Below are 14424 nucleotides of genomic sequence, written 5' to 3'. Positions count from 1 at the left end.
GTCAGCTGATAGAGAAACTGTACTGAGTCAAACTGAATTCAAACAGCAGCATCAAATGACAGGAGGGTAATTAACTAAGAAAGGATGAACTTGTCATATCCATGATTTTCTGATTGGACTCAGATTGGGAACTTCCACTTGTTAGTGATAAACTCCAAGCAGTCTGATCCACAACTTTGCAGTACAAAAGGGTGCTAGTCAGACAGATCCGCAATCCTCTATCTTGCTAGATCTCTTACTCTCAGGTAACTCACACCTCAGGTCCAGTTATCCTGCACTGAAGGAAGCAGAAAGCAAGTTGCAGTCTCTCCACATGCAAAAACAGAAAAACATTTGCATACAGTAGCACTAATCCCACTTACAGCTCTTTGTTAACAATCCAGCAATGAATGGATGTCTTCCTCCAGCCTAAGTAGCGGGCAACTGATCACGAGATCACAAACAGGTGAGATAATCAGCTCAGGTGCCCAGGTGTTGGCAGGCGTAGAGCAGGAGGAAGGCCGGCCTCTAAGACAGGGGTGTGGCTAGTGCAAAAGCAAACACAACACAGACAGTCAGAGAGAGGAAGAAAAAAACAGAATGAGAGAGAGACAGAACAAGTGAGAGACGAGTCAGAAATGGGGATTGGAGGACCACGACAGCAGTACTAGCAGTACTAACATTATTCAAAGTTTCACAGTTTATCAGGACAAGCAAGACAAGTAGCGGCTGCCTTTTAAAATCTAAAAGTAGATATTAATTAAATCTAAAGTGATCCCTTTTATTTCTTTGCATGCACCCTTGACATTGCTGCCATCCTGTGGCCACAATTGACTACTATAAAAGGCAGGGTTGCCTTTTTTCTATACAAATCCACAGTGCATCTCACTTCCATATCCCAGCTTAAAGTTGTCTTTTTTGAAGGGGGTGGTTAATGCGCATGTTCTGGTCTTTGACAAGAGACCAATGGGAGTTTAGCATGCTAGACTACCTGTTACTGGTTCTGCTTCTGCTCCTCTTACATCAGTTAACATCAAACATAAAGCCTGAGGGCCAGAATCAGTCTGGCAAAGACTCCAATGTGGCCCACTGGTAGACTTCAGAAAATGTGTAAGAGTGCATAGATTTTAAACTTTTAATTGTATGTCCAAAGTTTTGCAGCTTTTCCTATTAATAAATTATCCACATGCCATTCATACACAAAAGTAGTTAAGTAAAAAATAAACAATTAAATGACAGAAAAACTTCTGTTTTTCCACTATCTACTTTAAAGATTTCTCTTTTCCATAGTTTAAAAACTCTTGTTTTATAAATACAGTCAGGGCAATAAGAAGCACCAATGCCACATGATAAGAACTTTTTTCTCAAATATCTTATGTACAGAAACTGAGATGTATTGTTAAAATTACACTTCTTTTACTTATATTAAAATATCTCCACGATTAAATGTTTAGTTAGATGTCTACACTGACAGAAAGGGCAGTTTCTGTCCAGCCCTCTTAAGATCAAAGTTGGCTGTATGTGGGCGACAGAATAAAATGAGTCCGACATCCCTGATGGTAAATGGAGCAGCTCTATTGCTTTACGCAACTTGCCTCATTCACCCATTCATACATGCACTTTTTCTCAGTTTTTTCTATCTTTGTTCACACACATTTGTACTTCAATTGATTCATCAAAGAGCAACTTGGGGTTAGTATCTTGCCTGAGGATATTTGGCATGCAGACTGGAGCAGCCAGGGATCGAACCACCAACCTTTTCAATTAGCAGAGGACCAGCTCTACCTGACTTCCTGTGTTTACTCCTGTTTGTGGAAAAAGAGGTAACATTAGTAAGGTGCCAATTTTGTGTTATTCATCATCATAACAGATAACTTTTCTCTCTGCTTGTTAATAAATAAACAAGAAAATATCCAATTTCTCAGTGTGACACCATGTTATCATCTCATGTATGCTGGAGCAGTGTTATTAACACTTTAATTGTTTAATTGTTATTAACACACTCTTGTTCCTGTCCATGATATGTGACAGAATGTCACATATGGAGCTTCAATTTAAAAGCTTTAATTTAAACTAAAATTTAAAATGCGACTGAACAAAGCACTGCCTTCATTAAATCATTAAAACCAACTCATTATCACTGGACTCACATGTTGGTAACTCGAGCATAGGCTGGCAGCCACTTTGTATGATAGGCTCCCTGTGGAAGCATTTTTCTTTAGCGTTCTTTTATATACTGTGTCTGACTTTGTGCGAGAGCAATGTAACACCAATAGAGGGTGTAGAAGTGTCTATCTACACTCTCACCCTCCCTTGGGGCTCCGTGTCCTGCTCTTATATAATGACTCATTGAGAGCATGTTAGTGCACAAGTAGTGCATGCTCTTCTCTCTGTCCCAAGGGGACTGTTGGCACAGCAGCACAACTGGGGCTGTATGTTGTTACACTGTCTATGATTTTGGACGCTACACAGATATATACTTTTCACTTCAGACGCCATTATCTTGACATATGTACCTACCCTAACTGTAGTTACAGACACTTCTTCAGTACTTACAGTTCTAAAACTAGAGTCCACAACACAGCATAGTGTAAGAAAGGTGTCTGATACAATTCAATGAAACGAATTTTAGTTGAAATCAGAGGGTCCACGTGCAAAGTTACATAGCAAAAATTAGAAAAACACTGGAATAGGATAAGAATAAGATACTGTACACAACTGTACACAATAGAATAAAATAAAATAAAATACTATATACAATAGAATGGTAGAATTGAATTGATGGAAAAATGTCGCAATTAATGTGATGACAACTCACAGTTTTCCATGCATCCTAAGCACAACTCATCAACGCTTTCCTGGATAAATTTGAGGTTGCTGTGGTTGACCACTTTGAAACTGGCACTGGCAAATATTGCATTTGAAATATGTTCAGGGGTGGAGCCTTATCACACGTGGAGAAGTTTGGTCCAGATTGGACAATGTATTTGTGAATAAGAACCAATTAAACTTTCATGGTGAATGATTAAAATGCAGTGTGGACACACAAAGGCACCACAATTTTGAATATGGCCCACATCTGTAGTTGACCAAATATGAAGTTGATTGGATAAAATCCCTCAGAAGAGTTCAAAAAGGAATAATTCCTGGAAATGGTCAAGTTAGCGCCACAATTTCATCTTCAATTTAATATGGCTGACTTCCTGTTGGGTTTGAGTCATGTACCCAGTGGACGTTTAGTCCTGTCTTGGCATGTACCAGATTTCATACATGTGCATGACACCCAGTTGGGGCAGTTTTTTCACTTTTGTAGAGGGTGCTACTGAGCCATTATGTCCAAAACCAATAAAATACATAAATAAATAGTAAAATACTAGACTGTGTCTGAGTTTGTGAGCATGTTAAGGCCCTCAAAAAAGCAATTAATTTACCAAAATAATAAAAATATAAAATAATAAATGGAGCGGCTCTGAAAGTAGCATTTAATTAAGACACATTGCTTTACAATAAATCCTACCTTTCTTCAAGAAATTAAGCTATTCACGAACTCCACGCAGTTCTTGGAGGATGACGGAATTGATACCATTGACATTTGACGCACATAAATCCAGTAGGATGCAGTTTGAACTGTTATCTGTAATTGCCCACTAAGGTTTATGTTGAGCAATAATGTCGAGCAATATTAAAAATGTTAGTGGTTCTACTAGATTTTAAATAAAATGTTTTATTTAAGTAAAGCGTATTATTTCTGATAAGAATCGTCTTCCTATATGCAATGCCTGAAACGCAAAAGTAAATTTGAAGAAAATGCGTAAACATGTACCCATATTTATTTTGAAGTTCAAACTTCCGGTTGTGCTGTGCCACATGCTTTTAGCTGAACTGTTTACGTTGTGGGGACTGCTGGAGAGAAGAGCACAGCCAGTCTGCTCTACACCCCAGCACGATTTAAGACAAAAATGTTGACAGCAAAGTATGTCTTTTTGTCGGTTTACGCACGCCAGACGCTGACACGCCAATGAATGGAGTTACTTTTTGCGTTGTTGGAATTCCACCTCGCTCAGACGCTGAAGTAAGTCAGATACAATAACTGTTTTTCTGGTGACTGGAATAATGTTATTATAATATTGATCAGTTCTTCCCGTCGGGGGGAAACCATCCCATAAAGACGGTAAATCTACCCACAAATGGATGCTACTTAGTATAATCGTACACTAGACGAATCAGAGCTTTTTTGCCGTAAAAAGTCTAAACCAAGGATGTTAAACTCATTTTCCTGCTTGAGCCCAATTTAATCTCAAGAGCATGTAAACAAGTACATGCTATCCATATGATGAAGAATCTGAGGTGTTTAAAAAAAAAGAGATATGAATGATATTCGTTATTTTCATTATTTTTTTTCATTTAATTATTTATCATTGTACATGCACTACAATTTAGCGAATCTAAAAGTGGACAGACCATTCACATATTTGAGGAACTTAAGCCTTACTTGCTAAAATTCGTGCATTCTTCTGTAAAGCTGAAAAGTTAAATGATTTCACATCAATTATTTGACTTTAAAAAGCCCCCACGCTGGCCCAGTGGGCCACACATTTGACAGTCTCGGGTTAAACACACAATTAATAAATGTTTCGTTTCATTAGGAGAGGTGTGGGATAGTTTCCACAATAGCTACGTCACAGCATTGACAGACAAACTGCAGACATGACTTTTTGTGCACTTGTGCTCTTGACCATGTCTTACGCAACTTGTCAAATTCCCAAAATTAAAAACAAAACTGCAAACCACATAATGTTAACTCATAAAAAAACGTTATGACTGTAAGTGCATGGTTTTGTAAGAAACTCAAAATCTGTGTATTTTACTTTCCTGTGAATGTCTACACCACAGTTTATTCACTCATCGTTGACACCATTCTACACATAATACTTCACATATCTTGCAAAATGGAGGTATGGGGTGTGGGCACATAGCAATGGAATTGGAATGCATGTATTTCCATGTGCCAGCCCACATATGCATATTTGGCAACAAAAGGCACATTGTAAGCTTTGGTCTTCTGTTAGTGCAGAAACATTTACTCAGAAACATTTCATGAGCCTTTTTAGAAACTAATTTGCTAATCATGATTCTGACATTTGTTGTGTCCCTTCACTCAGCACATTATTCTTTGCTCAGATTGTGTGAGTTGTTTTCTCCCCTAACTTTTAATATTTTCAGAGCTTATTATTGTGGGTGTGTTTTCCTATTATTGTCACGGCCCAGTTAGCATCAGGGTCATACACAAGAGATAATTATAACAATGGTGGTCGAACTTTCAGCTTAAAGGAAGTGACTCGACTGTTTTCATCAGAAGTTACATCTGTTGAGTAGCAGTATCTTTTAATACAATATCATTTATTAGTGAATACTATTTATTAATTATTTTACTAACTTATTTTAAGGGAGTTGAGTACATGCTAGGTCTGCTGCATCTGTAACAAAACAGATTATATGACAAAACAAAGGGAGGTACACAAATGAACATACAAGTTTGCTGTGTGTGTGTGAGTGAGAGGGGGAGAGAGAGAGAGGGAGAGAAAGCAAGACAAGAACATCAGTGTGTGTATGGGCATTTGTCATGACATACTTGAAAACGAGGGTGAGAGACTGCAACAAGCCCCCCTCCCCTGAAAGCAAGAGGTGGACAGGGAAAGACAGTCCATGGTCCACAGCCCCCCAAGAATAGAATAGAATAGAAAAGAATAAACACTTTTTTGTCAGTCAACTCATACACCAGTTAGTGCACACCAAATTTCAGTGAATTTTTTCAACATCAGACTGTACAAAATACATGATAAATGAATCTAAATAAGAATCCCAGACATGTACACGTAAGAATATAAGAGAAATCTTTATGGTAGATAGCGTTTTTTTAAGTTTTTCTGTCATTTAATTGTTTACATTATATAGATATATAAAGCGCTATATAAATACAGGCCATTTACCATTTACCATATGTGTATTAGTGCTGTCAGCATTAATCTCGTTAAAATGACATTAACGCCATTAACGTGGCAAATCTCCGTTAGCAAGTTAGCATAGATTGCCCCATGCGTGGGGCTGCACTGCGCTAACACGTTAACGAGCTAACTGTGCTAACGCATTGACACCGTGAATAGTGTATTAACACAATTCATCTAAAATTACAAAAAAATAATAAAATCAGAGTATGAAGAAGTTATGTTTGGTACTGTAAAGACCACAAACATGTTGAACAAATCATTTTCATAACTTGAAATGCAAATATAAATTGTAAATTTCAAAAACCTATGTACAAATTTTGCAAACAGCAAAGTTATATGCAACTAATTACCTAAAAATGCAGCCAATGCAGCATTGTAGCAGATAACAGGGCATTGCAGAGGATGGTGAAGTTTGTGCAGAGGACTATCTGGTGCAAATTACCTCCCACTGAGGACATCTACAGCTTCAGATGTAGAGAAAGAGCCGTCTGTATCCTACGCAACCCAACCCACACTGCACATGAACTGTTTACTCTCCTCCCCTTTGGATGGAAGCTTCAGAAACCGCTTCTAACCGAATGCAGTCAGACTGCTAAGCTGCCCTATGCTCAATTTGGTGGAATTTTGTACATTCATTGGATCTGTTGCAAAAACTGCTTGTAGGATGGGTTTTTGCTATTAAAGGCTAATGTTTTTCATATACTGTAAGGAATGACCTAAGAGTGGAGATCAGAAAGCATCTTTGTTTGTTTGGTTGTCTTCTTTGTCTCACAACAGAGGTTTGAAACTAAAGATAACATCAAGCTTTAGTTAGGGTCAGCCTTTAGTATCTATGGATGTCAGCTATTTAAGCAGTAACGGCATTTAGTGCATGTCTGAAAAGCCCAGGCTACAGTCTTCTGTTGCACTGATGCAGTTAGTGTGTGAATATTATTAAATGTGCTTTGGTGGTATGCGCTGTGAATTCACGTATCATCTGATGAAACAGAAGAGAAAGTCACACAGCCTCAAGGGAGCATCCTCTCCTCACAGCCACTCCTCGACTGGGTCATAAAAAAAAAACAAGCAGAGCACATGCATATTCTTGTATGACTCACACATTACTATGACTCACACACAATATTATGTTATTTTTGTTCTGCCTAGACTCATGATTGTAAGTTCCTAGCATCAGTAAAAACTATAAATAAAAAAGAAAGAAATCATTATGAGTGCATTGGAAGGGGAAGTGAAGGCCAGAAGAGGATGGGAGATGAAGATGCAGAGTCTGCTGTATGATGTTTGCATGGCTGTCACCCTCTTTTAGTGTCTCTACATCACACTTTTGTTTCCTTATCTTCATTCGCCCTTTCTCTTGCTTTCAGTCTTAACTGTATTCAGGTGTTAATAAAACGAGCACTGTGGGCCTGACAGCACTGTTAGAGCTGTTTGGTAAAGCCTAGAGGAGGATGGACACGTGCAGCCACACACACACACAAGCTGGCATTCACATTTAGTTTTTCTAGAAGCACTAACATTGATGCAAGTTGGCGGTTCAGTTGTAATCATTTATTCCTTCTCTCAGAATCCCACATTTACTCAACATTGTGTTATCAAAAACACTGATGCACAATACACGTGTTGTTTTACACTTACTTACAGATTTCTCTTTAAACTTATTACACTTATGTGTTCGTGTCAAATCTCTTATCGCACTCTTCAAGACCAATTCATGGCTTTGTGTACATGGGCAGTTCCTTAAATCCAAAACTTTTATTTAAAGGAGGAGACTTTCAATTATTAAAACAATAATTAACATGTGAGCATAGAAGTTATGGTCTGCCTTAACGTATAAAGCACCTTGAGGCGACTGTTGTTGTGATTTGGTGCTGTATAAATAAAACTGAATTGAATTAAACTGAATAGAAGGGAAGCAATCTAGGCAACAATGACATGTCATGAATTTGCACACTATCTTTGCCAGTTTAGCATTATTTAACAACAATCCAAGCAGGTTTGTCTTTTTTTCCCCGTTAAAGCAGCAGGCAACATCGATGAAAATTGTGAGAGGATCCTTTAAGGTTTCAGGAGAATTGATGAGCGATTTGATTAGTGAAAAAACAAATATATGATAAACCGATTTCTAAAATGAAACCACAATAGTGAAACAAGCTTAATACAGCTACCTCTAGTAAAAATTAAACACAATGTCACTTTACTCGCTAATACAACACCGACCTTACATGTTTAGCATACAGTTGTTCCATAGTGTAGTAAATAAAAATACCTACTAGTTATATTATATGTTCAAAGGACACTGTGTGCGGAGCACTGTATATGTAATACCCTAGAAAAAAGCAACCAATCCTAACTAATCATATTTCTGCGCTCAGGGAATGTTTGTCGTTTTTGCTTGACCTTTTTTTTGATGATTTTTCTGTCCCATATAAATTAATAATAATTGTAATGTAAAATAGACCCACATTTTATGTGTTCTGAAGAGCAATATCAGCTAGCCAGTTGTGAGTTTAAGAGAAGCTGACAGGAAGAGAGAGAGAGAGAGAATAGCATTTCTCTTTTCTCTACCAGTGGCCTGGACTGTTAAGCTAAAGAATGAGATGAATGTGACTGAAAGAGAAAAAGAAGGAGAAGAGAGAGAGAGAGAGAGAGAGAGAGAGAGCTGGCATGTCAGCAAATAGTCCCAAGGCAGAGAGAGAATGAAAAGAGACGCACAGTGGAGAGGGGGGAAGACTATACTTAGACACCAATACTGCTCTAGTGCCAGAATAGAGGAGAATATCTTATAAGCACCGTGGGATTTTTGCATTACTTATTTGAGATGGACTCGTTTCTGAAATCCAGAGATGAGTGATGAATATAAGCCAACCTACACACAGCAAACCACTACATCACTGAACTGAGTGTGTTGCATTTGGACAGTTACTTTGAAAGCTTTCAAGAGGACGAGCTGAAATTGAAGAGAAGTACCAGCTTATTTTACAACTAGAATTAACCTGGAACTGATGTTCTTTTATACAAAGAACGTTATATCTAAATGAGAGGATATAGAGGGCAAGAAGAAGTGATATTTCCTGTTTTGATCACCAAAAAAAAAGAACACTGTGGACTTGCTCAAGAGAAAATTGAAGAAAAGTGAACACCATATTATACTTGAAGTTTGGACTGCGTCTGCATAGCTTGAACATCGATCTTTAAGACCTTTGAAACATGACCAGATGAGTAGACTTACAGACTTTGTGCTTTGCCAGTTCTGATGGTGCTGCTTCAGTAGTTAACACTGTGTAGAACTGTTTTTGTTTTTTTTTTACCACCAATTTAGCTTACTATTCTGGTCACAATGCAGCAAGTAGAGACTTTGCACAGATGAACGCAAATCGCAGTCTCACATTCTGAAGCTTTGGTGTGTTTTTATGTGTTTGCTACAAAGACAATACATGTTTGTTTGAATGTGGAAGTTCTAATGTTGAGGGTGTCGAGTGTAGCACCAGCTCCAGCAGGCCACAAGTGGCGATTCCAGTGCTCTGTCGGGGTTGACTGTAGCGACGCCGAACCTCGCTGTATCTGGCTGGCTGTTTTAAGGGATGTTTTACCTCATGCCTCCCCTTGTCAAACACCCATCACATCAACAAGAAGAAGTGCATACCAGAGGGTCATACGTCGCCGTTGCTTGTCTTGGGTAATTAGTTGTGATTAAAGCAGTATTAACAAATTTGATTTATTGGTTAAAGGACTAGTTTTGTGCATGACAATCTTAAACTTGACACACTATGTGGAGCGCTTTCTGCTGGATTTCATTTGCTATCTGTACAAAATTGTTTAAGAACAATGTTTTTGAAGAAAAAGTGTCCCATAGCTACTAATACGCTTAAATAAGTTCTAAAATAACAGTTTAAAATCAAACATCAAACATCTCATGTTATTTAGCACCCAAAACATTTAATCTAAAACAGGATTAGGTTTCAAGGGAGGTTTGGGGTGATGACCAATGATCATGTAGACATCATTCCAATACCATGTAATACCATCAATACCATCACGTAGATATCAACTCACCAACAACAGGGTTTTGGCCTTTCAATATTACATCATTAGTAGAGTCAGCATGTTTCGACCATGTACCTCACATAGTAGCCGTTCTGACTATTATGGCTTTACTACCTGAATCAAGCAAATATTATAACAGAACACTTAATGTTTTACCTGTTCCAGCTCATATTTGTCCCAAAATGTCTAGTAATTGTGGAATTAATAATAATAATGGATTTATATAGCACTTTTCAAGGCACCCAAAGCGCTTTACAATGCCACTATTCCTTCACTCTCACATTCACACACTGGTGGAGGCAGCTACAGTTGTAGCCACAGCTGCCCTGGGGCAGACTGACAGAAGCCAGGCTGCCATATCGCGCCATCGGCCCCTCTGGCCAACACCAGTAGGTGGTAGGGTAAAGTGTCTTGCCCAAGGACACAACGACCAAGACAGAGAGCCCGGGGATCAAACCGGCGACCTTCCGGTTACAGATACGCTTCCCAACCCCCTGAGCCACGGTCACCCCGATTGTGTTGAGTTATTGGGCATTAACCTAAATTTGATGCTCTGTCACTGGTATGGGATCTAAATTGGGAAACACTGGTAGACACTAGACACTCCCTAGTGTCTATCTCTTAAAAACTACTACGGAATACCTCACCTGTTAAATGCATTAAAAATTACCCTATTAGCAGATCAACAGCCCTGACCTATTGCAATAAGGAGAGATCATTTGGAAGAATTTGACATAAATAATTGAGATATAGAAATTTACTTATTTGGCAATTAGACTCCAATGATCCATCATGGCAGAACGGAATGCCATATTTATAATTTGCAAAGCGGCGCCCAGGTGTCACTGTTGATGATGACGTCATCTAAACAGACATGCAGCGTTCGGCTGCAGCACCCAGTCCATGAGGCGCTAGAAACTGACTGGGGCTCCAAACAAGCCAAACGGCAGTGTGACAAATTGGGAGTGGATAAGGCCATTTTTTCCTTGGATTTTGCAGACAAGGGAATCTGCCAGTGGCCCTTGGTTAAATCCAGTGTTGTGAAAAAGCGAGCAGTGTCTAACCGGTCCAGGAGTTTGTCGACCCACGGCATGGGATAAGCAGCAAATTGCGTTCATCCTCGTGAATGAACTTACGGATCATGGATTTTAAAGTCTTTTTCAGCCACCCCACCAGCCCGTCAGTTTGAGGGTGGTAGACGCCGGTCCAAACAGATTTAATGCCCAGTAATTCATACAGCCCTTTAGTGTCCAAGACATGAACAACGTGCCCTGGTCAGTCAGTTTCGCTTTTGGGATACTGACTTAGGAGATGACGTGAAACAGTGCCTGCGCCACACACTTTGCAGAAATGGTGCACAACAGCACTGCCGTGGAATATTGCGTTGCATAATCCACCAGAACTAATACAAAGCTATATCTGTGTGCACTCCAGTTAAATGACCCGATGAGGTCCATGCCAATGCATTCAAACAGAACCTCCATTAATAGTAGTAGGCGCAAAGGCACTTTTGGAAAGGCCTGCTGGTTAACCAGCTGTCACTCTGAGCAGGAAGCGCACTATCGGTGCACATCCGCTCAGATGCCCAGCCTGTAAAATCAGGCACCAAGCAGATCACACAGATGCAGCCTGTCTTTAATCAACACAAAATGCGGGTAGGTCCACGCTGCATCAGGGCGCACCAAGTGACCATCAGTTTTTATCACTCAGTCCCTAACCCCTAACCCTGAGCAAAGGGTGTCAACAGCTCTTGCGGAAAATCTTTAGTGGAATGAATCACTGGAGTCGGCGGGGCCTCACAAGGCCCTGCCACCTCCTCCTCCCCAAAGTCACCATCAGATGCCCCCGTGTCCACCGCTGAGCACAGCGCAGACACCACACCCCGCTAAAGGTCATGAACACATCCCGACACACACTGCCCCAACAGGTTACTAAACCCCAGTCAATCTGTCCCCAGAATTAAGGAATGCGTCAGGCACGGGCTAACTGCAGCCTTTACTCTATGCGTTTTGCCCTTGTATTTAATTTGCAGGAGCACTATGGGATATTCAATTCAATTCAATTCAATTTTATTTATATAGCGCCAAATCACAACAAAAGTCGCCTCAAGGCGCTTCATAGATACAGAGAAAAACCCAACAATCATATGACCCCCTATGAGCAAGCACTTTGGCGACAGTGGGGAGGAAAAACTCACTTTTAACAGGAAGAAACCTCCGGCAGAACCAGGCTCAGGGAGGGGCGGGGCCATCTGCTGCGACCGGTTGGGGTGAGAGAAGGAAGACAGGATAAAGACATGCTGTGGAAGAGAGACAGAGGTTAATAACAGATATGATTCAATGCAGAGAGGTCTGTTAATACATAGTGAGTGAGAAAGGTGACTGGAAAGGAAAAACTCAATGCATCATGGGAATCCCCCGGCCGCCTACGTCTATTGCAGCATAACTAAGGGAGGATTCAGGGTCACCTGGTCCAGCCCTAACTATATGCTTTAGCAAAAAGGAAAGTTTGAAGCCTAATCTTGAAAGTAGAGATAGTGTCTGTCTCCTGAACCCAAACTGGAAGCTGGTTCCACAGAAGAGGGGCCTGAAAACTGAAGGCTCTGCCTCCCATTCTACTTTTAAATACTCTAGGAACAACAAGTAGGCCTGCAGAGCGAGAGCGAAGTGCTCTAATAGGGTGATATGGTACTACAAGTTCATTACGATAAGATGTGGCCTGATTATTCAAGATCTTGTATGTGAGGAGCAGGATTTTGAATTCAATTCTGGATTTAACAGGAAGCCAATGAAGGGAAGCCAATATAGGAGAAATCTGCTCTCTCTTTCTAGTCCCTGTCAGGACTCTTGCTGCAGCATTTTGGATTAGCTGAAGGCTTTTCAGTGAGTTTTTTGGACATCCTGATAATAATGAATTACAGTCGTCCAGCCTGGAAGTAATAAATTAGCGTCACTCTGAGACAGGATATTTCTAATTTTAGAGATGTTGCACAAATGGAAGAAAGCAGTCTTACATATTTGTTTAATATGTGCATTGAAGGACATGTCCTGGTCAAAAATGACTCCAAGGTTCCTCACAGCGTTACTGGAGGCCAAGGTAATGCCATCCAGAGTAAGAATCTGGTTAGATACCATGTTTCTAAGATTTTCAGGGCCGAGTACAATAACCTCAGTTTGATCTGAATTAAGAAGCAGAAAGTTAGCGGCCATCCAGGTCTTTATGTCTTTAAGACATTCCTGCAGTTTAACTCATTGGTGTGTGTTATCTGGCTTCATGGACAGATAGAGCTGGGTGTCATCTGCATAGCAGTGTAAATGTATGCTATGTCTTCTAATGATGCTGCCTAAGGGAAGCATGTATAATGTAAACAGAATTGGTCCTAGCACTGAACCCTGTGGAACTCCATAATTAACCTCAGTGTGTGAAGAGGACTCTCCATTTACATGCACAAACTGGAGTCTATTAGATAGATATGATACAAACCACTGCAGTGCAGTACCTGTAATACCTACAGCATGTTCTAATCGCTCTAATAGGATATTATGGTCGACAGTATCGAACGCTGCACTGAGGTCTAGCAGGACAAGCACAGAGATGAGTCCACTGTCAGAGGCCATAAGAAGATCATTTGTAACCTTCACTAAAGCTGTTTCTGTGCTGTGATGAGCTCTGAAACCTGACTGAAACTCTTCAAATAAACCATTCCTCTGCAGATGATCTGTTAGCTGTTTGACAACTACTCTTTCAAGGATGTTTGATATGAAAGGAAGGTTGGAGATTGGCCTATAATTAGCTAAGACTGCTGGGTCTAGAGATTCTTTTTGAGTAAAGGTTTAACTACAGCCAGCTTGAAGGCCTGTGGTACATAGCCGATTATTAGAGATAGGTTGATCATATTTAAGATCGAAGAATTAATTAATGGCAGTACTTCTTTGAGCAGTTTTGTAGGAATGGGGTCTAAAAGACACGTTGATGGTTTGGAGGAAGTAATTATTGAAGTTAACTCAGAAAGATCAATTGGAGAAAAAGAGTCTAACTTAACATCAATGGTACTAAGAGTAGCTGTAGATAATATTACATCTGTGGGATGATTATTGGTAATTTTTTCTCTAATGATAAAAATTTTATTTGTGAAGAAGTTCATGAAGTCATTACTGGTTAACGTTAAAGGGATGGTTGGCTCAAAAGAGCTCTGACTTTTTGTCAGCCTGGCTACAGTGCTGAAGACAAACCTGGGGTTGTTCTTATTTTCTTCAATCAGTGATGAATAGTAAGATATTCTGGCTTTGCGGAGGGCTTTCTTATAAAGCAGCAAACTATTTCTCCAGGCTAAATGATGATCCTCTAAATTTGTGACACGCCATTTCCTCTCCAGATTACGAGTCATCTGCTT

At 39.8% G+C, this 14424-nt stretch overlaps 1 protein-coding gene across 8 annotated transcripts in view; it reads left to right on the top strand.

Moving 5' to 3' along the window:
• The window catches only part of LOC113027774 (rho GTPase-activating protein 23-like), a 74107-nt gene that overhangs the window by 17566 nt on the left and 42117 nt on the right, over nt 1–14424 (top strand). For 3 of the 8 annotated variants that reach the window (XM_026177572.2, XM_026177574.2, XM_026177573.2), the window contains exon 1: nt 8433–9663. The exons of 1 other annotated variant lie outside the window; for it this stretch is intronic. In XM_026177572.2, the coding sequence (XP_026033357.2) occupies nt 9448–9663 (216 nt within the window). In that variant the 5' untranslated portion in view covers nt 8433–9447. Of the gene's footprint in view, nt 1–3881; nt 4052–8432; nt 9664–14424 lie in introns of those variants that run through there. 4 more of the 8 variants (XM_026177568.2, XM_026177569.2, XM_026177567.2 and 1 more) reach the window with 2 other exon arrangements.

The sequence above is a fragment of the Astatotilapia calliptera genome, chromosome 8 (assembly GCF_964374335.1).
Source record: "Astatotilapia calliptera chromosome 8, fAstCal68.1, whole genome shotgun sequence".
Taxonomy (NCBI): domain Eukaryota; kingdom Metazoa; phylum Chordata; class Actinopteri; order Cichliformes; family Cichlidae; genus Astatotilapia; species Astatotilapia calliptera.
Note: the sequence above shows the minus strand (reverse complement) of the source record. Positions and strands in the feature narration are given on the sequence as shown.